Source organism: Aythya ferina (genome assembly GCF_964211825.1).
Source record: "Aythya ferina genome assembly, chromosome: 13".
NCBI classification, from domain to species: Eukaryota; Metazoa; Chordata; class Aves; order Anseriformes; family Anatidae; genus Aythya; species Aythya ferina.
In genome coordinates, this window is record NC_140311.1 from 13,620,751 (window position 1) to 13,646,738 (window position 25,988).

At 37.2% G+C, this 25,988-nt stretch overlaps 1 protein-coding gene and 1 long non-coding RNA gene across 3 annotated transcripts in view; one reads left to right on the forward strand and one right to left on the reverse strand.

Annotated features, from left to right (window-relative positions):
• Positions 1–24,209, forward strand: part of LOC311444018 — a 32,804-nt gene extending 8,595 nt beyond the window's left edge. For both annotated transcript variants that reach the window (XR_014697622.1, XR_014697623.1), the window contains exons 2-4: positions 6,502–6,548; positions 19,970–20,043; positions 23,610–24,209. This is a non-coding gene — a long non-coding RNA (uncharacterized lncRNA). The remainder of the gene's footprint in view (positions 1–6,501; positions 6,549–19,969; positions 20,044–23,609) is intronic.
• RADX (RPA1 related single stranded DNA binding protein, X-linked) lies at positions 840–25,988 on the reverse strand. The gene is made up of 16 exons (XM_084534763.1): positions 25,260–25,988; positions 24,782–24,924; positions 22,773–22,965; positions 19,462–19,570; positions 19,212–19,303; positions 18,995–19,117; positions 17,937–18,044; positions 16,275–16,442; positions 15,551–15,711; positions 14,931–15,115; positions 13,693–13,761; positions 8,245–8,324; positions 6,279–6,572; positions 4,754–4,936; positions 3,737–3,878; positions 840–2,858 (listed from the first exon to the last, which is right to left on the reverse strand). The coding sequence occupies exons 1-16, from the start codon at positions 25,861–25,863 to the stop codon at positions 2,840–2,842; spliced, it is 2,673 nt and encodes an 890-aa protein (XP_084390889.1). The 5' UTR covers positions 25,864–25,988; the 3' UTR covers positions 840–2,839.

Sequence of the window (25,988 nt, forward strand, 5' to 3'; positions counted from 1 at the left end):
CTGGCCAAATTCCGGCCCTGATGCTGTTTCCTAAGCCCCCTGCTCCAGGAAGTCTCCAGTTTCAACCTGAATGTCACTCCTGAAGGACCAGATCATCTTTCATTCAGTGATGCAAGCTCTTGCTTCACAATATGATCTGGGATGCAAATGACCTCGTTAAAAAGGTCAAAAGTGCAGGGAAATATTATTAAAAACAAACAAAACAACCAACCTCAGCTTACACACTAAAATAACCAAGTCGTTTTTCCTCCTCTTCTTCCTGATTGTTTCAGTCACCTACTCTATCAGGTCCAGCTTGTTCTGGTGTTTATAAGTAACCAATTTTAACATTGATTCATACCAATGCAAGAGATGTAGAATGACATAAACTGATCAAAGAAACCTTTTTCAGCCCTGTTTTCCTACCTTAGCTCACTTTCACGATTCTTGCTGAGATGTCTGAACGATTCTCACACTCCAGTTTGGATATACACTCTATAGATACTTGCCCTAATTTCAGAGCTGTATTCCGTAGCAATCAGTAGTACTGACTCCTATCTTCCTACATGTTAGGTTTTCATTTTTTTCTATTGCAGTGCCATAATTCTGTAGATCATAATGAAAATTAAAGACAAATCAAAAACTCAAGGCCTTTTTCCAGCTTCTCTGCAAGTCATGCTGAGCAGTGTTGAAAGCCACGAGCAGCTACAATAGGTTGCATGTATTTTGACGGAAGCTTGACCTAGTTCTCTTGTAAAGATTCTTTGAAAGAGTCAACAAGACTCTGGAGGAGATTCTTGAAATACTGGAACAGCTTTCAGAAGGAACATTACAAAATTGAAGGAAAGAATCCAAGACACTTACAGATATTAACTTATTTATTTATATTCTCCTGTTTACAGTGTTACACTATTTCTACATCACATTACGTTGAAACTGATCTTACCTCTAAGATCTATAACTTACAGAGTTTTATGCATACAAAAGTACCATTAATTCCACACTCAGTTTACTTTCTTATGTTTTACTTTGATATTAATGCTGGAAACATATGAAACATGGAAATGCAGATTTCAGGATACAGTTCTTTGGGTGAATATGAATTTTACAGTTCAGTACTGAATGTTGCCCTCAGCAATGACAATACACAGCAGCAAGAAAGATGATTTCTGTGACATAATTTGCAGGAGTAAAGACGCTATGTTAGTTTCACATGGCAAAATTAACAAATTTTGACAGACTCAGGAACAAAAATACTTTGGTTTATAGTTGTGTTGATAAACCCCAAATAAAATAGCCAGTAGGTTTTTTCAGACTGGACCCTCTCCCCAGCTATACAGTGCTCTTTTGAAACACAGACAGACTGGTAGAATCATGTAACAATACAAAAAAAACCCACTTCAAAACCTGAAGTTGGCATACTAAGTTCAATGTACGAGGACGGGGTAGGTTCCTCCTAAGAATTGCCCTGAGTATTCAAGTCTTATAAATTCCAAGTCTTCTCTAGGCATTGAATATTGTCTACTTATCCAAAGACAGCATATGCTTCTAACGTTGGCACTTCATTCTACAGGAGTGAATGTGTCTCCTCCTCTGGTTTTGCCATGAAAAATTTCAACCACTATTTCTGTAAAATAAAGTTATGCACTTAAAAAGTCTCAAGTGCACATTACACGTAATCTACATCATTGTGATACATTTTGTAGTTAGGAAACCTCCTAATATGGAGAATCAAGTGATTAATGCTACACATTTAAAGTATAGTAAGCAGTGCAATGCAGCAAACGATCTTTGCTGGATTTTTATTGAAGGAGATGAATTGAGTGTCTAGAACAATTGAATACAGTGACTGTGACACTGTTTGCCACATCAGTCCTTTCATACAAAGATAACTATTTTTTAAAATTGCTTCTAGAAATACTGGTTTTATTAAAATTAGACTTCGACCTGAAGTATATCTAAATTAAAAAAATGCTGACACAGTCAGCATGGCTCAGTTTGGTACATGAAGTGCTGGTGCTAATTTCCTCACTCTAGAGCAATGGCTTCTTATCTTCATATACCCATGAGCAACAAAATTACACAAGTAATTGCAAGCAACACCCTGCTCTTCTGGGGTTGTCCTGTGTTCATTTTGCCTTCAGTGCCATGGGTTGACAAACACTGCTCTAGAGTTAACACTATTACAATTCATATAAAATATAAACAATACAAAGTCACATTTAATTCACTTTTAGTTTGTGCAATATAAGTTAAACTTTTCTCATTAACACATTTTTAAATTGTAAACCATGGTAGAAATTCAGAATAATTTTAACTTTTTTTTTTTCCCTAAACATTAGGACATTTTTTTTTTATACGAAGTTGCGTTGAAACTCTACTATAATAAACACAGTTAACTTTCTCCTTCAATTACCGTTAACTGAAGTTAGAGTAGAGAGTTGAAGGACCTGAAGACAAAGTCCACTGTCCCCAGAGCAAAGAAGTGAGCCAGTACTTCAAAAAGATGCTCCCTATTAACCAACAGGCAGTTAAAACATACCTGGAAAGTATTACTCAACAATGGTACAATTTAAGTGGCAAGCTTCCACAATACAATCATTTCTTCTCAAACAACTGAACTGAGACCAGCATTGCACATGGACAAGTTGTCAAGCAGCAATGTGTTTTAGGATCCTGCTTGAGAATCATTTCCCAAAGATCCGGTTGCATAAGTGGCAAAAGGGAGGAAAAAGCAAGACTTGGTTCAGAACTCAGCAGGAGTCAGCAGCTGCTAGCTTGTATAGGCTCAACATATTGACAGTATTCTTGAGTTTTTGCCCTCCTGGAAGCAGCAGCTTCTTGGAGCTGCTGAGTTCCTTCATGCATTCTGATTACAGCTATCACCAAAAACAAAAAAGATAGCGCTAGTGGTGACCAACAGGAAAGAAAAAGTAATGGTGGAATGAACTATATCCAGCCATGCTAAATATTACTTAAAAATATTTTTTTCTCTTGCAAAGCTAGAAAAAAAACTTTTTTTTTTTTAATGTTTCATTTTCTAAATTAATAAATAAAATATGTTATAAATCTTAGGTGCTATACTCATTATCCAACACTATATATACAAAAGCAGACATATTAAAACATAGCAATTGACCTTGGTCAGGTAAAAAGAACTGAAAGTGACTTCTTGGACCATTGAGTCCAGCCCCCAGTACTAAGGCACCACAATATGTAATCCCTTTCACAAACACAGTAAGGTTCAAGCCTAAAGAGGCTGTCTCTAGTACCTCCCACTGAAAGACCACTTCGGGACATAATCGTTCACATCCTCAAAATGATTTTAATTTTCAGCCTGAATTCTTTGCAGTTAATTCTTAGGCAAACATTGCCTTTAATATTGGAAAAGCCTGCCTCTCTTCTCAGTTCTCACCCTGATGCATACTTTTGCTCTGTATGCACATGGGGAGAGATAGAGAGATCACAGCTGTACTCCTTGGTTTCCTATCAAAGGATTAGCTCACTGCATTGCCTGTTCACCTTTCTTGAACATAAGTGACCAAGACATCATGTAAAAAACTGTTCGCAGGTTGCCAAAAATAAAGGTAACAACTGTCCTTCACATTTATGTGAATGACAATTGCTCTAAGAATCATGATCTTTTTCTACTAGTTCTAGAAAAGTGCAGTGTGTAGAGGGTGTATTCAAATTACAGCAAATTTATTTCCCTCCTTTTCAACACTATTTAAGTTTCAAAAATAAGTTATTAAATTACACTAGGTCCAGCACATCCGGTTCCACCGTCTTGTAGATTTTGCTCAGAAAGACTTCCACCTTATCATCACCCAAGTGACAGATGTCCAAGATACAGACAACATGCTTGCCGTCTAGATCCATCGCTGCTTTTACAATTTCATCTAGAAATTAAGAAAAGTAGTTTTAATATACATACAATAAAAAGCAAAGTGAATTGATGCTGTTTTCCACAAAGTTATGTGTGTATGTTCAAGTTTCTTTCATTGAAAAACACACTTGAACTATTATGTGCTGGTCTACTATGAATTATTATTTTTGGAGGGTGGAGGTGAGAGGAGGGGGTGTAGAATCTCATTACTAAATTCATCCACCAGAAATGATAGCATCAGAAACAGAAATACTGAAATATGCACTACTTAAACATTAGTAATTCTCAGATTCCATAGAATCATTCAAGGAAAAGTAAATGTATTTGAATAAAATCAGATCTGTCTGTATTAACGTGCAGGAAAACACTAGGCCTACATAGCATTTTGCAGCATGTCATGCGTGAATAGCACTCAGCACAAGTGCTGTAAGGTGCTAGTAACTAGAAGCATAATAGGCAAATAATTCAGTTTATAGGCAGTGTAGGTTGCATTAAAGCTGCTGTTTCATGTGATATCAGCGAAATGAGTTGACTTATTCCACTCTATTTCAAGCAAATCAAGGCAAATATCCACATGCTCAGGCGCAAGTACTGACTCCTATGTCAGTAGAATATGGCAAACAACTGCAAATACTATCTAGGTCACTTAGGAGTTAGTGATTTGGATATTAAAATACTATATTCAGAGTACAAAACAGCTCCAATAAAAACTGCCTTGAAAATTCAGTATTATATCTATTTAAAGGTAGCCAAACAAAATTCACGTATGTGTCACGGAAGTGAGCAATGTCTGATCTACAACATTAATTTCTACAGAGGATTATCTCTTGTGCTGGGATACAGAATAAGAAAAGATAAATGAGTAATGCCAGTGAAAGTCAGTCTCACTTGAAAGTGGAAAGGTGTCACAAAGTGTTCCATATCTGGTGGTCTTCTGCTGATAAGCAGAGATGCAACTCATGCAAGACAGTAACGTGTCATTTTCAATGTCCTCCATTTGAAGTAAGTGTGGGTTTTCAGGATAGAAGAGTGGGAGAAATGCGACATCTACTGCTACATCATGGTTTATACCTGTCGAAAAAAATATTTATTAGCAGAAATCTTCATCTCCAGCCCATTTACAACTTCACATTGCATTTCTTCATTAAGAAAAATCAGACTATTGCAGGCTGAACACTGATATATATCATCAGAAAATGTTTACACACTTGCTCTTTGTTCATTAATTAATAACTGATGACTAAAACTACATTTCAATAGAAACCTATGTAAGTATACATACACATTGAAATTGATAGTTACAACATTATTATGATTTAAGGTCATCAATGCTATTAGCTCAGGAAATATTAAATCAATATTGGAAGCCATTTCATACTTCTTTTTAGCTTCATCTCTGCTATGAGGACAAAAAAATCATTTTACATTCATTGTATCTACGCAGCATGTGGTACAGTACTTGTGCTACCTTCATCTTGAATATTTTATTCCATGTTCCAGGATTCTAATGACTGTAAATGTTTAAATACCTTCTCTGAAAATCTCCCTTAGCAAATAATGGAAACTTTAAAATTACCCGAACTTAACATGAGCACTATTAATCTAGTCAATTTCCTTCTCCTTTTAATGGCAAAATAAACCAAACATTAATATCCCGAAGTAATGCTAACAAACAGATCTTGTTGCATATTTGTCATCACCTTGCATATTTATATTTTAACAAATAAAGGTAAATCAATTGATGTTTTGTGGTAACCAGAAGCAGCAGAGAGTGGTTGATGAGTATGGCTAAAATACAAGCTCTTCATTTTCTAGTATGGAAGAAATGCACTTTTAAAAAGGCACTTAAAAAAGATAATTAAGAAATAAATGCAAAAACAACTCAGTGAGGATATGAGCTCAAAAGAAGCATTTCAAGGTGTCCTTTTCCCTTAAGAACACTACCTTGCTCCTGATGGGTACTGCTCCAACAGAAAGATCAGCTGACAATAAAGTGCAATTGAATAATTTACCTAATTATGTCAGACTAGTTCACTTACTGAACTGAACCTCTCTCTCTAATTGTAATAATGAACAGCTTAAGGACTCTACACAACCTTCAAATAATCCACACATGCCTATACACAAAATTGCAATTATATGGCAAGTGGCAATAGAAATAAGATATTCAATTATCTCAATTAATGACACGATGGTAATTTTAACAAGCATTACTGCTTTCTGGTGAAATAATATTCTAATTCCTTTTTTTAACAGAGAACTGAAATGTCTTTAAAAACATCTTTTTTAAAAAAAAAAAAAAACAAAAAAAACCACCCAAATTTGAATGACTAAGCCGAAGAAATCTATTCAGTTTCTGGCTAACCTTAAGTCATTCCAAGCATAGCAAACAGCCAGGCTACCAAATACTTACCCAGAACTGTCACTTCATAATACCCAAGGCCACTAGCACTTTTAAACTCATTGATATTTTTATCTGCTCTCATTTCTTTTGGCTGGTACACAGCTGCATGAAGGTTGTACTGTTGCATAAGTAAGTCTTTGTGCGCATAATCAAATTTACGTGGGATGCTTTCTGGAAAAACTGTGCTGTGATGCAAATATTTCAGCAGTTTGTCTTTTACTTGTGCCCACAGGTCACTCTGCCATGAATCACAAGTTCCTCTGGTCTCTTCAGTTTCAGGTATAGCACTTAGTCCTTCTTGGTCTAGTATAAACATAGCAAATAGTTAGTTGCTTATGTACTTACAGAATCCTGTCACTTCTTTGGTAGAAGAGAAGTATATTCACTAGAACATCGCAGTTAAGAAGACAGCAGAATATTCAAAAGAAAGAAACTAGAGCTGGAACGGGAGTATATGACTAACCTTAGAGGCTAGACTTGTAGTTATACCTCTTATTTCAAAACACTATGTTGAACATTATGGCTTGTATTTGGAGAGGACATAATTTGCTCAATGAACATCCAGAAAACATGAAAGCAAGTTTAAAATATGTACAAGGGATTTTATTTACTTATTTTTTTTATTTTTTTTTTTTAATTTTAAACCATCCTAATTGAAACCACACACATTCATTTTAAGGTATCTACACAATATCCCAGCAATTCCAGAGACAGTAAGAGCACAGCACAATAAACACTACAGCTACCAGGAATTCCTGTAAAAAATAATTTCAGGAGAGAACACCCAATCTGATTCCTCATTTTTTAAAAGTCATGAGAAATTTCACTGAAGACTAAGAACCAATTAACCCATTAATTATCAAACTTACTTATGGATATGTTTTCTTAATTCTGAAGAACAGATCTCTACGTAATACCTAATGCTGTTCTTTCACTTGAAAAAAAAAAATCACTTTAAACAGTTACTGTATAAATTTTACTCCAATTTGAAACTTTCCTCAAAATTTCAATCTACAATATATTAATCATTTGGGAAAGTTCACTGTAAATTCTATTGTTTTAAATAAACACAACGAAGTAGATAATCATCAGTAGACTAGAAGCAAACCATCATTATTACATTAAGATGTGCTGTGGCATTCCTAAATAAAAGGATGGACAACAGTATCCATACTACAGCTATAGGTGGAAGTAAATTGACAAATGTTGATGTCGGGACAGATGCAAGCAGTAGACAAACTTTCAGATCAAATTACATGACTCAGAGTAAATCTAGACAGCTTTGAAAAGAGGAAAACATGACAATATTTGCATGAAATAAAAACCAGACTAAGCTACACAAAACGATAATTGATAAATTAACTTCTTCCTTCATTCAAAAATAGATATCAAGAAAGTAACTACTTAAAATATGAGTTTATATTTCAATTGCAAAGGAAGAAAGAAATATTTAATAATATTAACTGATAAAAAATCCAAAACCCAACCATCACTCTCATTACTGGCTTGTATGTTGCATTCATTTCCTCCCACATCTTGTATTTGTCTTTTAATTAGATTCTAACGTAGCTGTGGAGCTACCTTCCTGGAGATGGACAATTTTATTACATGCAGATCACTATAGTAAGAAAACCATCAAAAAAAGATGCAAAGGCTTGTGCTACTAAGCCCACTGCACAATACTTCTGAGGTACAAAACTGACCTGCAGTTTGTATAAACACTGAGAATTTTTTTCTCATACAGGGAAACAGCCTAACAGTGTCCTTTCAGCCATCCTTTATAATACATCAGGGACATGATGGAGCACATTGACTTTAACAAGTTCATACAGTGGCTCCCTAGAGGCGAATACAGCCAGATGCATAGAAAAACTGTCTTGACAAACAATGGTTGTAAGGATATCTTTGTTGCTTGTGTTGGACCTAAAGGGTAGAAGCAGGTTTAAACGTAACGTTAAAACCGCTTGAGACATACCTGGGTAGTACTGTGAACTGTCTGATACAGGCTGTTCATTTTTGTCTTGAACGAAATCTTCACGCTGAACTTTGTCCAAGCTATAAAAGGAAAGTTAGAGTGTGTGTATATATATATTTATACATTAAAGTCTATTTAATCTCAAACACTATGCAGCAAAAGTTCAGTTCTTGACAGATTTCTAGTGATAAATGAATCAAGCCTGAACGACTGAGCATTGGTAGCTGGTTTCACATCACAGGACCTGTAATATAGCAGCTTGACATAATGAGACCTACTATGCTCTGTAAATCAATTTTCAAGAGCTCAAGATAAGAACTGCTTTATTTCATTGCTTTATGGAGTAGATAGGGAAGTATTTTATACTCAAAAGCCAGCATTTGTTGCCCTCTACTGAGCACCTACTAGAAATAGCATGCGTGCCACTAAAAGCTGAGTATCTCAGACTATCAGCAGGTTTATGACTTAATTCTAAAGAAAATACTACACAGCATTCTGCTGTGATTTCAAATCAGCACACTTCAGCAGTCAAACACAAAGCAAGAATACAGATGACTCATCACTCCAGAATCCAAATGATAAATTCCAAATATTTTCTTTTGCACATGCTACCCTGTCATAATAAAGAGGTAAATCAAGCAAACCAGAATTTGTAATTTTAAAAATAATTTTATTTAAAATAAAAATATTTAAAATTTAAAATACTAAAATAAAAGAGCTTATAAAATAAATAAATTTAGGAAGTTATACTTTCATTTTTAACCATGAAGTTTTTAACTAATGGTTAGCAACTATACTCTACAATCTCTAATCAATTATCTTGGAGAAATGTTGGAGAAAAACATAAATACTCTATAGCCACAACATAGAAAGATATGCTCTTAAGCTCATTTATTCCTTTCTTCTTTGTTACACTCCTCTTATAATAAACTCAACAAGATGTATGAACAAACTCAAGAAAAAGACTATTTTGCATCACAAACTACTGAGATATAGGCAAGACTTGGTTCAGGTACCACTGAAATTCTAGTCTACCAACGTAATTACCAATAAGGTATTATAACTGCAAATACACAGAAACAATACACAGACAGTGAAAAAGGGCCTGAAGCAGTGCATGCTGTTTGGTGGGCTATTTTGCATTTCAGTTGTAATTATTATTGTTTTCTTTCCAAATTTTCCCTATTTCATATTATGGATAAATACTGAAAATTCTGTGTTTCATAACAAATGGAACATATCTAAGATGAAGTGATGCTATGAAAAGATAAAAGGAAATACACTGTGTTTTTTTTGAGTATGAAAGTACATTCTACGAAATGCACTATTATCGTTGTGTGACCTAAGTACTGGAGTGACTATCTTGTGATCTCTACCTCTAGGCACAAAAGAATCCTCATTCAAACAGCACAAACTATACAAATAAGGTTTCAGCTACTGAATTTTGAAACAAAAAGCTGCCATAGAGAAGCATGACCGCATTTGCTCCCCAAAACCCAACCAGGCTACAGAGGAGAGCTGTGCTAAACGTATCAGTAAACAGAAAGTTGTATGAGCTTCAATGCCATTGTAGGGTTCAAGACGTTTTTCAAATTTTGAGGTCCAGTGCAACCTCAGAAAGATAAATTCAATAGGTTGTATCTAATTTCATGCAACGGTATTTTTGTATCTTCTGATGCAATGTAGCTGGAAAATTTTTATCTTTCTAAAAATAATTCAGTAATTACATCATGACTCCTATGGTATTATTTTGAGATCAAACAATGCTTCATTTTATGAAGAATTAATTCCTTTTACCTTAACTAGCCTAGAAAGTAATTACTGTGTATGCACAGTAATAAACTATTTACATATCAGCTATATTAATAGATTTTCAAGCCATTAAAGACATTATCAAAAGCTATTAACAGAAGTTGTCTAATTAAAAACAAATGCCCACAAAACTTAATTCTTACTTTCAAGACTTTCTCAACAAAAGACATGAAAATCTAGTAGTGTTATGAAAGGCTTGCTCAGAAATCAACACTTTGAGTAAGGCACAAGACAACTAACTTCCCTCTTCGTTAAAGCACGGGAGTACACCAACTCATACTGCTGACAAGTTGATATTATGAAACTGGCTTGTTTTTCTTTTCAAACTGTTTTCCAAGGTGAGAAGGCTCTGACTTAGCTAGTTTTGCCTCTTAAAAATTTTGAAACTAACTTATCACACTTCCCAAGCTTCTTACACAACCTGTGGCTGGAAGGTTTTCACCTGCCTGCCCAAGACGTTACTGCTACAGGACTGCTTTGTGGTGGATGGGTCCACAGTGCAACCTGCGCTAGGTTCGTAAACAAGGCAAACTTACGTGTGAATACACAACAGCTTACATGTTTCTAAAATAACCCAAATCCTTCCATTTAGTGTTGTGTGCTGAGGCTGTTGTAAACCAAAACATCCATGTTCCTAATTTGCCCGTGCCAGCTTTATGAAAATCTGTGCCACGACAAATTTGCTATTCCCAGCCTGCAATCTGCAGACTCTCCTGTCCATTAGTTCTCATTGGAAGGGATAGGAAATGGAGAAAATGAGAAAAGGGATAAATTACACTAAACATTTAGAAGTGAAACTGCAAGGACAGAAGCATACAAGCAAGGCACTTTTAAGCAGTCTGGCATGTGAACATGTAATACACCAGCAACTCTGTGGTACCTGCAGTGCTAAGCTTCTAAAGATTAAAAAGTTAAGAAAGCCGTTGTGTTTTTTTTTTTCTCCATTTCCGTGAAAAAAATAAGCCTGTCTAAAATTTCTGATCTTTCCCCCTTCATAAAAAAAAAATATCAATTGAACTACCTTACATTAAAAGCTAGTAAAAAAGAAAGTACATTTCTCTTAAGTGTCTCCACTAGCAAGGATGTAAATATTAATGGTAGTGTTAAATTAATCAGTTTCCTCTTACCTCGTTCTTTCTGAAACCCTTAATAATCAGACCATTTCACAAGCATTCTGATAATATTAGATGGCATCCTATACATGAGTTACCTCAGAAATGTAGGTACTGAGGCGATCAAATAAAGAACCTTAAAATACGCTATTACTATCTAAAAACATGAAGCCTTCAACAATGCAACCACATTCTGAAATACTGCACAAAATACTCGACACAAAGTAATCTAAGCTATAATGCATACTAAGAAATATTTACTGTTATTTCATAAACATATTAGAATATTCCAGTGAGAGCTGGCATTCTGCTACTTTGAAGCAACAGAACAGAAAACAATGCAAGCTTGAAGTACTTCAGGCTAGCCTTCTGTTTTTCTCCTGTAATTTGGAGAACTCAGAACAACCACATAGGTAATTACAGAAATACACGAGTTACCTTTTAATTATATAGAGTGAAACAGCTTCCCATAATCCAACACAGACTTTCTCCTCCTTTACTAATGGCATAGAGTACAGGACACACAGGTAGCGAGGACAGTAGTAGATTGAGAAAAGCAGAGAACAAAGAAAACATGCCTTAACTTTTTCTCCACTTTTAAGAAATGGGGAGAATACATTCTTTCCCATCCTCCCCTCCCCCCTGAAGAAACTAAGTATTTCTCAGCAAGCAAAAGAAAAAAAGTGATTCCTCCCATTCAGAAAACCATCCTGATTTTCTAATGGATTTGTGGCACACGTTCCTGCAAACTCCTGCACCACAATACCCTGAAACCCATCCTTACACCTGGCGGCTATACAGCCTCTTGTCCCTGAAGACAGCAAGTGTCAAGTCCAGCTGAAAGATGCGTCTGTGCTGACTCCCCAGCTAAGCTGGTTGCTGTTAAACGGAAACCCTAGCAGCTGAGGTCTGCCCAGGTTTCCCCCAGGGCTATGTAACTTGCTGTTTGGCAGGTGCATGATATTAAAGTCAGGTGTTATGCTAAATGAGTGAGTTGCAGAGTCAGACAACCATTTCCCCTAGAAAACGCAGTGTCTACCAAAAGGATCTTCATGGAAGAATGGTCAGTAACTTACATAACCTCCATCACTGTGATTGTCACTACATCCCTAGCACCAAAAATTCTCTTTAGTGAGGAGTGAAGAGGTGCTGAAAGTGAACTAAGAAGGCAGGTGAAGGGCACAGAGAATCACGGAATGATGGAGGTTGGCAGGGACCTCTGGAGGCCATCTGGTCTAACCCCCTGCTTAAGCAGGGATATCCAGAGCTGGCTGCCCAGGACCAGGTTGAGACACCCTTTGAACATCTCCAAGGAGGGAGACTCCACAGCTTCTCTGGGCAACCTGTGCCAGTGATCAGTCACCCTGACAATACAAACAGTGCTTCCTGATGTTCAGACAGAACCTCCTGTGTTTAAGTTTGTGCTCACTCCCTCTTGTCCCATCACTAGGCATCAACGAAAAGAGCCTGGTACCATTCTCTTTGCACCCTCCCTTCAGCTATTTATATATGTTGATACATTTATATCAACCTTTAAACTTAGCAAATGTACTAACCCCTGAGCCTTTTCTTCTCTAGACTCAACAGTCCCAATTCTCTCAGTCTTTACTCATATGTTAGTTGCTTCAGTCCCTTCGTCTTAACGGATCCCACTGCACACATGTATCACGTACTCATGATACAAACCCCAGATGCCACCACCAAAACACCAGACATTTGAAATTACTGTCATCACAGAGTTCATAAATTCAGGTTACTCAAGCTTTGTTTGAGACAAATGACAAGAATTTACAACCCTTAAACAAAATTGCATGAAGGAAGGAAGTTTTCTACCCCAGACTAGCAAATAACATTCATTCTGCTTTCTTAATAATTTCCCACATGTAGTCATCTCTTTAGGTTCCAGTTTTGTCAGGGCTATGGATCTGAAACTCCTACCTGGATTTTTTTTTTTTAATAATTTTCTGGATCCAAAGCAAGTTCGATAAAGATTGAGTGTTGGGCAGTGGAAGGAGTCAAGCAACTTCTCAGAGACAATTACACCTCTGTGAGCTTACACCTCTGTAGCACCAGTGATGATTTATAGCTTAATTACCACTAGCAAATCCATTAATGCAATCACACTGTTAACTTTGCTTGCTAATTATGCATTCCTCGCTCCTACCTTTGACTCTCCTATTTAAACTATAATCTCTCTGAAACAAAGACTACATATATTGCTCTATTTATCATGATGGACCCCTGTTACTAGGTATTCCTTAAGTAGCACGGGTAGCTCTCTAAAAATTTGTTTAATAACACAGTCAAGATTTTGTTTCAGAATAAAATAATCCAATATATTTGACCTAGAATCAATGTGGAGGAAATTAATAGAAAATATTAAATTCCACTCTGTTGTGTTCTTTCACTTCCATACAGATTCCTGACCTATAAGAGTTTCATTTCAAACCTATAAGAATTTAATTTCAAGTGTCTTTGCTTCATCATTGCAAATATTTAACATAATTAACTTCACATGACTTACCCAAATTTCTTTCTTGCAGACCTTGTGAAATAGTTGTAAGATGGTACAGGAATAATAGATGTACTTCCCCTTAAGATAGGAAATTAACCATTATTTTACAGAATTCTATTAAATGGAAATACACAGAGCAAAGAACATGCTTGCCTTTTTTTTTTTTTTTCTTCCCCAGGCAGAACCTAAAATATTCTAATGTTGGCATTTTTCTTATGGAATGGAAATCCACTAACATGCTTGCTATGACATTACCAAGACAGAACTTCTATTCCCCATTTTTCATTGTAAGCTTTTGTTCAATCCTAATTACATTTTGCCTGCAAAATATTTGAAATGCCTGCTCTCTTCCAACTATTATGACTTTAGAATGTGAAAAGTCAAGAAAAAAAAATAGCTTTTATAGCATGTGAAATCCACTAAAACAAAAAACGTGACTCGTTAGATTTTTGCAACATTAAATCTTTCAGTATATAAACGAGGCTTTTAAGACTTGGTACAATTCCACCAGAACTTGCACAAACATTGCAATAAAGGATACATTTATACAAGCAAATATTTTACTCTTGAAACTAAAAACATTGCACCAGTTTTTTTCTTATCCCATTTTCTTATACTGTACTGATATCCTTTGTCTGTGTCTAACTAGGTGCAATAAAATTTCACAGAATTACATCACAAGCAGAGCCATAGTGCTGTGAGATATTTCAAGCCTTCAGGTTACCGTATAACCATCGTCTCCTTTCCTTTCTAACAGCAAATTACAGGTATGTGTAATACCTTCCCTTAACCAGAAAGGGGAAAAAAAGATTAAAAAAAAAAAATAATATTTTTTTATGTTTGGATTTAAGGAATAACTATACTAAAACATTATTCCTCCCAGTTCTGCATTTCCAGTGAAAAAACCATTGTAACTATTACTTGTTTCACAGATGGGTCACTAACCTATAGATTGTTGAAGTGTTAATTACCTTTATTGAAAATCCCTGAGAATTACAAAGTAGCAATGAATTTTAAAAAGAAGAGAGCATTATCAATCAGATGCCTCTGTTGTAATCAATCCTCCATTAGCCTGAATGGCGTAACTGTCATCACCTGAAGCTAGGAAAAGCACAGAACTACTTTTAAAGATTAAACTACATATCCTTTTAAAGCCTTCTTATGTGCTTTTCTATGACCTAGGTTTTGAATTAATTTACATGATCGTTTCTGAGAAGATACACTACATATTTATGAAAAGAGCTTACTCTTCTGCTTCTGTCTTTCTCTTGACTGTGCTCTTTTTTGATTGTGGAGTTTGATGCCATTGTTGTTCCCCAGGAGCATACTGTGGCCCCAGAAAAGACGTAAACTCTTTAGTTTGAAGGTTTTCCTTCTGAACACCATCTTCTTTGGACACGGTAGAACTTTCAAGAGTCTGAGAAGTATCTTTCTGCAATAACAATTAATTAAGAGTTTCAAAGCACCCAGAGCTATTTCTTCCAACTCAAAACCCTGGAAGTGTTAAAGTATGTTTTAGAGCAAGTAAGATAAATTCTGTCTAGAAAGTGACAATGCGCAAATTGCAGTAATCCACTCTCCCACATTCTAATTTACATTAATTAAATCATCTAGCCAGTTAAATTGCTAGCTTCTAAACAGCTATGCAGTTTTACAGAGGACTGCTACAATGAACTCAGAGAAACACTGAATCACTGCTTTTTAAAATTTTAAACTATTACTTGCAAAACTATGTCATTCTCAAAATAGCACATACAGCTAATCAAGAGACAATGTAGCCAAGTTCTGGATTCAAATGCGATATTCTCAATTCTAATTATGATCATAGCTGCTTAAGTGCTATAGCATTAATTTTCAAGCTCTGTACCTGAACAGGTTCTACTCCTGAGGCATCTTCAGCTACATTGCTACAGTTGATGTATCTTATGGCGCTAATTATTCCTTGAATAGCAATGCGCTTGTGTTCCCTGTAGTGCAAATCTTCAATTTCTTTCCCCATTTCACCTATGGCTTTCAAAACTGATTCAACTGCAAAAGAGTAATTCCCATAAACAAGTTTTAAAGAAATGCACTATCAAAAAGTCTGAATGAAAGGTTCAAAGAAAATGAAAAAAAAAAAACATTACTAAGTATTAAATTGATTTTAAAGTAAGTTTTTGAAGGATTTTAAATCCTCTTGTTTACATCACATGAAAAAAATTAATATGCCCTTTTCCCCCTCATATGCATTAACAGATATCAAAATTTGTGTTTCCAGGTGAAATTAATTATGTTCTTCCAAATAACTGTCTTTAATGCTGTTTTAGCAGAGCAGTCAGAGTAAAACTTCTGGGAAGACTTGAAGCTCATGTAAGTTGTTACGGTTCTCCTGCAACTATGTGCACAAAGTGCAAAATCTGACTTTCTGTAAGATGAGGATTTGGCCTGTGATACATTATGAGTCACGAAAGGGATTCTTTCTTAGAAGACATTACACATCTGTGTAATCACTAATAATAACTGTATTACTTTTTAACTGATGTTTCAAATGCTTGGAGTAAGACTGAACTGAAAAAGGCTACAGATCTTAAAGATACTTGACAATACCATACCTTTATTACTTTTACAATACTTCAGAAAGCTATTTGGAGGTCGTGGAAGAGGATAATAGCCACCAATGACAGTTTTCTTCATTTGATCAGCTTCACTCTGTGTTTTAGTCCAGTGAATGAAGTTTTTCACTTTGGTATCTCTGGTGTATGGCTGGCCCTTGTGACACCCTTTTAAAACAAAAATAATCAGATATCAAAAATAAAGTAGGTTATAGTCACGAGTGTTTATTCTCAAATGAGCATCTTGAATTCCTCAGCTAACACTTGCATCTGATACTGAAAGTTAGCCAAATGTTAAATAATAAAACAATTGGCAATACTACGAGAACATTTTTTTCACATGAGTATATGCAACAATAAAATGATCAGAAATCATTTTGTTACTTTGCCTTTGCTAAAGACCTACACATTCTTCATTCTTCTATAACCTCAGCAGGAAAGAACGGGTAGATCCTCTTCACAGGGTTCAGCAAATATCCGGATAGGTAACTGGTAAGGCATGTATTTGTTGATGTCTGGTTTAAAACCAACATACTGACTAAATTCCAGTTATATCAAATAAATTGTCTATTTCAAATAAGCAAGTCTACTTCTAAGCTATGAATTGAAATAGATCTCATCCAATGGTTTGTCATCTCCAGCTGTAGTTCTCATTTAGGATGCAAAGAGACATAAAATGAAGTTAAGCTAGGCTGAGGAAAAGCTCAAAATAGAAATAATTAGAAAACTAACTAAGCACAAAATATACTGAAGGAAAACAAGTAAAAAAGACTCACAAACCTTTCATTTAGGTATAATATGTATCACCTGTTAGGAAAAAGACTAGCTTGTTTTGTTAGTCCAATTAAGCACAAAACACCCTATCCAGCTTGTTAGAAGAGACCATGTGTGTATAAACGACTATGTTCAGATAATTTTTTAGCACATATTACTCCCTATTCCTCCTTGTCAGCAGCAAGATTCAGGCTGGATGAGTAATGTAATAGGAAATCTGAAGAAACGAGACAGGCAGATAAACACAGGAAAGAGGCATCTACTTTATTTCATACTCCGTTGCAATTAGGCCATTACACCACTCACCTACAACGCTGTGCTACATCTGCCTCCTGATCAAAAAGCCCAAGTACTACAACGAGCTATGCCTGATTCTGGATGTGAAATGCTGACTGATGCTATCTAGTGTGTAGTATTGCAGGGCCATAACGAGTATTGTACTGCAGATACGAGTTTTCAAATAAGACTTTCTAGAAGGAATGCTCCTTCAGCAAAGCCCAGTACGACAACCCTTTCCAGGCCACATGTTCTGTACAAGGGCCTCTGCATTGGGAAAGATGAAACATAACAGCTCTCAAGTATTTGTGAAAATATAAACTAAAATAAATTTAACATACTGATTTTTTTAATTGTAACAAGGAAATTTGTAACCCAGAAAAGCTGCAAGTAATATTTAATTTTTTAAGATATTGGCAACATTCACTGCAACACTATCTAATTTAAAACAATCCAAAAGATTTAGTAAACATATGGCTTAACCTAATAGTTGTACTTTTCATAAGATACATCAATTAGTGCCTCACCTGAATGTAATATGCCGCCTTTTTTTTGTAATAGTCCAAGCAATTACAATTAGAACCACATAGAGCTAAAACTACTTTAAGTTACCTGTAATGAATATCTGACTTTCGTTCGAAGTCGTAAGGTAAATTGTGCTGGAAGGGTTGTCACTGAGGTCCCGTACCACTCTCATCTGTGTACACACCAAGTATGTCACTAGAAAAACAAACAAACAAAAAACCTTTTTTCCTCGGTATTTAATTGGTTTTAGAATTTCAAGACTGACTCATACTGGATTAATTTTAATTAAGTGGTCTAAACATGTTATTTTAATTCTTGACCTTCAGCATGTATTTAGCCTTTGCTATAAATTAGAACATAGAGATGGCATTAGATTTTCAAATTCAGAAATGTGCAAGAAAATTTCAGCATACATATTAGCACTGAGACATGACACTTTATCTGGTAGGATGTCAATGAAATACGTAACAGTGTTAAAAGAAGGGTGAGTAGCTTGGAGGAAAACAGAGAGAAGGCAAGGAGAAATATTTAAAGCCTTTTAAAAAATCCATAAGGATTCCCCAGTTTGAAATGTAACATTACAAAATCACAGAAAATAACTAACACAGCTCACAAATGATTTCTGTATTGCCAAAAATATTTTTTTTCAAAGAAACAAAGCTTTTCCACATTCACCTCTCCCTTCATCCAATCATCTTACATTATTCCTGTCTATAAAAAAAATATTTATTTATGGAGAAAGAGAGTAAGAGATTTAAAGAGCTGCCTTCTTTCTTTAGTTGTTTCTGATGAAAGAGGTGTTGCCCTAAGTGCTTCACTAAATTTTCTGTTTGAAATTAACCACATCAGATGAACCCCAGGTTGTGCTGCCTCTATCTGTCTAGATTAACTGGTAGGTTGCAGTATGACAAGAATTTCAAGTACTTTATCTTATTATTATTACTATTACTATTATTATTATTATTTTTTTTTTAATTATTTTTTTTTAGTTTGTAATTCCTGATCAGGTATTTTCTGTTTGAGGAGATAAACCAAGGGACTTAAACAAAAAATCAATGGCAATTATATTCAGAATTTGAAATTAGTGACCAACTAGAAAAAACATTATGAACAGTTATTAATAAGTACTGTAAAGAGATAAATACTTGGATGAATATGCTCAAACACATCTGGCTGAGAAGTTGCAAATATTTCCAGTATAAATGGTTGCTCTGAGGTCCCATCAATGGCATGTGCCCAACGATAGAGCCAGAAGTCTTCACTGTGTTCTATATAAACAAATATTAAGAAAAACATGTAAGTGTTTCTTCGGAAAGTTAAAAAAGGTTTGATAAATTCTTAAAGTTTTATTTATAGAAAAACCTCTCTTTCTTGCTCGTTCAATCCTTCCTACAAATGTCACAAGACCAATAACATCACAAGAATGATTGTTTGGTAAGTTATCCAGCTCTGACCTGAAAACAGAACAGAACAAAAATGTTGGTATTAATGAATGAACGACAAAACATAAAGCTTTCTTAAGAGATTTCTTAAATCACATTTCCAATTAACACTCAGTGTAATTTAATGAAATTTAAATTCCAGCTTGACAAACAACTAATTTCCATTTTACCTTGTGATAAAGCGGTATTTAACTTCAGGTAATCCCCACTCTGGCTTAACCATTTCTTCTGGAATGATACTTATTTTGGTAGGTGGGTCACGTACATTAAGGCTGATTTCTGACAAACAGAAAAAAAAAGACCTGAGCATGTAAAACATGAATACAAACTGAAGAAAACACTTTTCGTTTTAAATAAAAACAAAACCTGAAACAAAACTAGGTAAAGTTTCATAAAAGATGTATTTCAATCATGTCTCACTGCTTGTGAAATCACCCACAAAGTCCTCTAACTTCGTATTTCTATTGAGATAAAGAAATGCGGGTACAGCATTCCACAATGCAACTTTTGAATCTGAGCAATGCTAAATTTTCCAATGAAAAATTGGAACATGAGCCAATTAGTTTGTTCCAGATAGGTATTTTAAGCAACAGCAAAATAAATTAATACAATACTGCTTAGCTATGAAATATTTATTTTTGTTCTCAAGTGTCACTACAATCTAAAATTATTTTGCAGACAACGAAGAAAGACAGAAGACAGAACCAGCACATGAGAACTTCCGTGTATGACATCAGTTCAGGCAGTTATAAGTAAGACAGAAATGATGACGTGGGCATGCAAGAAGACAGAAGGTCTTTGCATTTCTATATCATAATCCCTGAAAATTTTATTTTATTAAGCAAAGTGTTTAGATGCTAAGTAACAAACATGGTAGAACGCTGGGGGGCAGGGGATGGCAACCAGCTAAGAATACAGAAGGAATGGCTTCAGCATATAGAATGCTCTAAGTGGTACTCTATTGTCTCTCTCATGAGACAAAACTTGCTGTTATGAAAAAGACTGTTCTGATCCCGTTTCTACAAGATACTTGGGCTCAGATAAGGGATTATTTGAATAATGCACACAGAAAAGTAATTGCTAAGAATAAATAACCTATACAGCTGTTTCCTTATCAGGCCCTTCCCCCTCGTGGTATGACACCAGGAAGGCATTATATGTAAAAAAAAGACCTGATTAAGCATTTTCTTCAGGCTGCCACTTGTTAGATATGTATTTGGAGGACTAATGTGGTTTTGCACGTGGTGTTTTCAGGCAGTATTTGTGAGAAAATTTCTGAAAACAAACCACTCCTCTCTATCCATCGAAACTATTCATCAAATTTTAAAAAATTTTGGTCGTTTTGAGATTAGATGAAAGCCATATACTCAGCCAAAGATTATATACTGGGATTACTCAGAACTGAAAGTCAGTCCAGGCTATTTGAAACAGCTGTTTTCATCAGTACCACATAAATTCAGTGACGTGTGAGACGTACACATTGCCCAGAGGTGGAATTCAAGATGAGGGTACTAAGTAATTAAGCTTTAGAAGTTTTAGGTTATAGAACAGCACCTCTTAGCATGTCATACAACTCTGCAAATGAAGCAAATGAAACAAGTGGGCGACACAGAACTCGCTTCACAGAAAACCAGGCATATGCCAGAAGCACGCCATCTTGTAGAACTCTTAATTTTCAAAGCCCCTTCCCTTGTAGAATAACGAATTCTAGCTTTGTTAACCCTACAGATACATTTTAAAACATTTACAGGTGAATAGTCATACGGAACACTAGAAAGGTGGTATGTGATCAAATTACAAATTGGAACTGATTATGAAAACAAAGTACTTGTTGACTTGAGCAACCCAGTGTAATTGATTTCTTTACCTAGCTATCTGAAGAATTTTTGGAACACCCCCTGCACATGCTTTAAAAATTGAAATAGAGAGTTTTATGTTGAGTAGTTACTGAGGCATTACATTTCACCTATGTTAACAAAGGTGAAATGTATCACCTGATCATGCTCCAAGAGCTGCATAAAATCAACTGTAGCTGCTCTAGGAAATTTTCTAGATGTTATTCTTTTCAGACTCTCCTCTTGTAGGATATATGTAGGATATATGGACTCAAGATCTACCACCACATGGCCCAACATGGTTTGTAAGTTCATATTGAGACAAAATTCTGAGCTTTGAGCTAAGAAATAAGATACTGCATGTACATGCTGCTATGAACCAAAGATTTATCTGTGGCCTGAAAGTACTCTGTGGCACTTCACTAGAGACTGATTGTTTTAAGTTTCCCATTAGATACTATCATTTATGGCCCATCGGTCTCATTTGCTATTTTGATCTCTCCATCAACACTAATGCTTGTGGAAATCAGTAGTGTAGTGTGAACGAAGCCATTAGGATTGAAGTCGTTGGCCTCAAAAGTCACCTCAGGGCATATCTTACTCTGTTCTCTTCCCACAGAAAGGTTTTGCAGCAATTATGATTGCTTGAGGGAAGGTTTATAAATATCATCAGCTCCCCTCCCAAAATTCCCTTCCCAGCTAAACATCTCTCTCTCCTGTCAACTCATCACAAACACTGCACATTAAGATCTGATTTTAAGGTGAAGATACATTAGACAGAGAATACACTGCTTCTAGCAGTGAAAATATTGTTTATTTTCATGCACTGTAGCAACTGCATTAAGAAACTGTCATTGTTAATAAGTTATACATACATCATCCATCAAAAACACATATTTGCTTGTTTCGAGGCAGCTGTTTATATTTTCTGAATGTTGGTTGTTGTTTTGTTCTGAGTATAAGCATGTAAGGGGAAAAAAAGCTCAGGTTCAGTGAAGTGGGAGAGAAAATAAAACAACTGTAGACCAAATGTAGTGTGGAAAGGCTATTACTGTTATATTCCACCACTTGTATTTCTGTGGCACGGCTCTTGAATATCTGTCAAACAACAGCACGTAAGAAAACGCTTTCTCACAGTCAAGGAATATTCTTCAAATATGAACTCCCATGGTGCTGCTGTTTCAGTACAGACAGCAGTCACCAACACAAGTTTTTACTCAGTGGAGTTTTGCAGATACACCAGGGCCTGACCACACTAAAGCCTACAGTCAGAGCAGGTGACTATGCGCTTCAATGACCTGGCAGTATGTGCAAACAGTGCACAAAAAATTATCTGTTTTACTTATCAGGAAGAAGCAGAATCAGACTAAAATTCAGTACCAGAGGCCCAGCATTATGAACTCAATACTTGAAATCAGGGATTTTTATCTTTATTCTTTTATCTTTATTTTTTTTAAAGGTTTTTATCTAATTGTGGCAAAAAACTTCATAAATGTGATTCAAATATAAACAGGAAAGAATAAGTTATTACACATATATATCACATCAATCAGTCTTGGCAATGGATCACTTGCTGTTTTACTTTCTATTTCCCCTTTTTACAGCTATATTTCACAGAATCAAAACAGATTTCTGCAATACTTAACCAATTGTAGCAAATCTCTTCATCTGTGAATCTCCCGGGGTTGGCTGTGTTTTAAATGGATAGCTGTTTTTGATAGCATACTGTTCAAGGAGGAGTACCGTGCCAACCTTCATACTGTTATACCATTCAGGACATAATGAATTCCACAAAACCATCGATATCATGCCTGAGCTATCAGCAACTTCAAAGTAAGCCTAAAGAAAAAGGGACAAGAAAACACCTTTTAGTATCATCTTTTTTTTTTTTTTTTTTTTAAATAATGCATCAGCTACTTGACTCATGAATGGCTTCACTTATTACAAATGGATCCAGAGTATGTTCCAAAACCTGCACTGAATACTGGCGTTGAAGAAATCCCCAGTTTCCAAAGAAAAATTCATCCACAACTACGACAGCCCAAACTCTTATCTTTCTAGTACTCAGTAACAGTAGGTGATGCCTGTTTCACCCTATGCTTTTTTGGAGGAGGTTTGGGAAATACTGTGCACAAGAATCAATAGAAAAACAATTCCTCCTTATCAGATAGAATGCAGTATTTAGAATAACACTTCAAAATGCCTCCATGGATAAGAAAACATGTTTTGAAAGTTGAGAAGCTGCAGTATCATTGGGTAAACATTCTTGACAAAAACATGATACAAGACTATTTTCAAGCTGAAAAAATACTCAGAAGATCTGCATTGCAAACCACCATCTTTTCATTGAAATTGTGCTTATGACAAAGACTTCTACCTACTTTTCTTAAATGGGAAAGCTTTGAATCCATAACTGAGCATATCACTGAGCAGTAATACTTTTTTGTTGTTGTTTGTTTTGTTTTTTTTTTCTTTAAAAACAGTCTTACAGTGAACGGTCTTACAAGGTAGAAATCCACCAAAACAAATTAAGAATCATCTCCAGCAAAAGACCCAGATTCATCTTTGTGTGAAAGGGAATGGAAACGTGGAACAAGAGGTGAACATGGCCTTTCATTAACAAGTTCAATACCTCTCTGTCCCCACGAAAAAAATAGGAGTTATCCGACCTGTTTGTGACCTGTTGCTCTCTAGGAAGCAGTCTGACTGGGATGGAGTTAGTTTTCTTCAGAGCAGCCTGCATGGTGCTGTGTTTTATGTCTGTGACTATAACAGCGCTGATAACACACCACTGTTTCAGCTACTGCTGGCCTTTCTGTTTCTCCCTCTGACCACGCAGCAAGTAAGCAAGGAGTGGCCCCAAGGCCGGCAGGTGGTACCGCTGAGACAGCTGACCTGGTCTGACCTACAGGATGTTCCATGCCACATAACATCGTGCTCAGCAATGAAACTGGGGGGACAGTCTTTCCCAAGTACCTGTTGCTCTGAGACTGCACAGGCATCAGTTTGCCTTCGCATCACTCTCTCTTTTGGTTTCCTCCCCTTCTTCCCTTCACTTTTTAATTAAACTATTTTTATTTCAACACATGAGTTTTTCCTTGCTTTTGCTCTTCCAATTTTCTCCCCAACACCCTTCTAAGGACAGGAGAAATAAGTGAGCAGCTGATGAGTGCAGCTGTGGGTAACCGAGCACACCTGCAGTTCCATTTCCAAGAAGCACTACATAAAATATCACAAAAAGCTCAACATATTAGGAAGACCAGAAAGTTTTACAAAAAAACAATTTATCTGGAAGTCACCTGGTACAAGAATTAAGGGACAAAAAGTTTTTAATATTATTTTTTGGGGTACAAGACAAACTAACTCCAGCTTCCAAAGCATACAGACCAGAAAACAGTCTTTTAAGCAAATATTCTGTCTTTTCACAGAGAAATCTCAACTGGACTATAGTAACTGAAACACGTCTACTAAAGATTGTGCATACTACCAGCAACTCTACCATTTCCATACTTGGAAGGGCCTAGCGTTTTTATGAAGCAAAGTTATCTACAACATGAGTGTTAATGTTATGTGTTTACAACATGGAAACAGTACCTTCCAAATATCCTGTGACATTTGTTCAAGAGCACTAATGTATACCCTAATGCCTCCTTACCTGATATGGCACATCCATTTTTTTCTCTGGCTTCCCGTAGTACCTTAGCCTAGACTTGTGCAGCACTCTGACCAGCAGCGGATGGAAGTGAACTCTGCTTCTCCACGTCATTTCCAGATGACCAAGAGAAGTCAGCTTAGAGACTGACATTAAAGAGGGAAGAAGGGAAGAGTGTTCACGACTGGGCATTTCAAGGGTTTTCAGTTGTAAAGCACACAGAGCAAGAGTTCACACGTTCCAAGAGGCTTATTTGGTAACGCCACAAAACAGTTACACCTGTGTGTGATGCGCTATTGATGTTTACACGGACTGTAAGGAGAGGGACGCGTGCAGGAGGACACAGAGCGCTGTCCATCAGCAGCACACCCACCTCCAGAGCAGCTGGCACTCGAGGGACACCCCCTGAGGGACAAACCCCTCAAATCCCCCCCAGAGGAGCACCGCACCCACCACCCCATCCCCCCAGGCGCCCATTTACCATCAACGTCCACCTTCTCTGGCGGCTTCTCGGCCTCCCAGGTGTCCCCGTAGGGATCCTCGTTGTTCCAGAGGGGCAGGTAGTGCTTCCTCTCGCCGCGCAGGGGCAGCGGGCGCGGCGCTGAGGCGATGGGCGCGGGGCGGGCGGGCGGCTCCCCGGCCACCCGCTCGACGCCCTCCAGGCAGGGGAAGCCGTAGCGGAGACGCCGCTCGTCGTAGAGGTAGGAGCAGCGCGTGAGGCGCAGGCGGGCGCCGGCCCGCAGGTGGCCGCGCTGCACCAGGCCGTTGAGGCTGGGCGCCAGGTGGCAGCGCTCCTGCCGGGAGCCGTCCGCCAGGGTCACGTCGTACCAGTACTGCGGGGTCACGGCGGCGGAGCACGGAGGCGCCGGGGGGCACGGCGGAGCCTCGGCCAGGTACCGCTCCACCGCCACCACCGTCAGCGGCGGCATCTCGGCGGGCGAGGCGCTGAGGAGGGAGGCGCCGCGCGCCGCCTCCAGCACCCTGAGCAGCCACGAAGCCTCCCCCCCGCCGCCACCGCCGCTGGGGGAGGCGGGGGTGCTGCCGTCGTGAGGGTCGTCGGGCGGATCCGGGCCGGGCTCCTGCATGACAGCTGCCTCGCGGCTCCCCCCGCCGCTCTCCCCGGCGGAAGGCGGCGGTGAAGGACGGCGGCGGCGGCGGGCGGCCTCCTCCTGCCGCTACTTTCAGAGGCTGAGGCCGTGGAGCGGCCTGG

Excerpts from the sequence above, each read along its gene's own strand:
- RADX (XM_084534763.1), bottom strand. The coding sequence starts at position 25,863 with ATGCAGGAGCCCGGCCCGGATCCGCCCGACGACCCTCACGACGGCAGC. Across the intron at positions 15,712-16,274 it reads GTATTGTAAAAGTAATAAAG|TTGAATCAGTTTTGAAAGCC; the intron begins GTATGGTATTGT and ends ACTCTTTTGCAG. Across the intron at positions 8,325-13,692 it reads TCTGCAAGAAAGAAATTTGG|CTTGGACAAAGTTCAGCGTG; the intron begins GTAAGTCATGTG and ends TTCCTTTTATAG.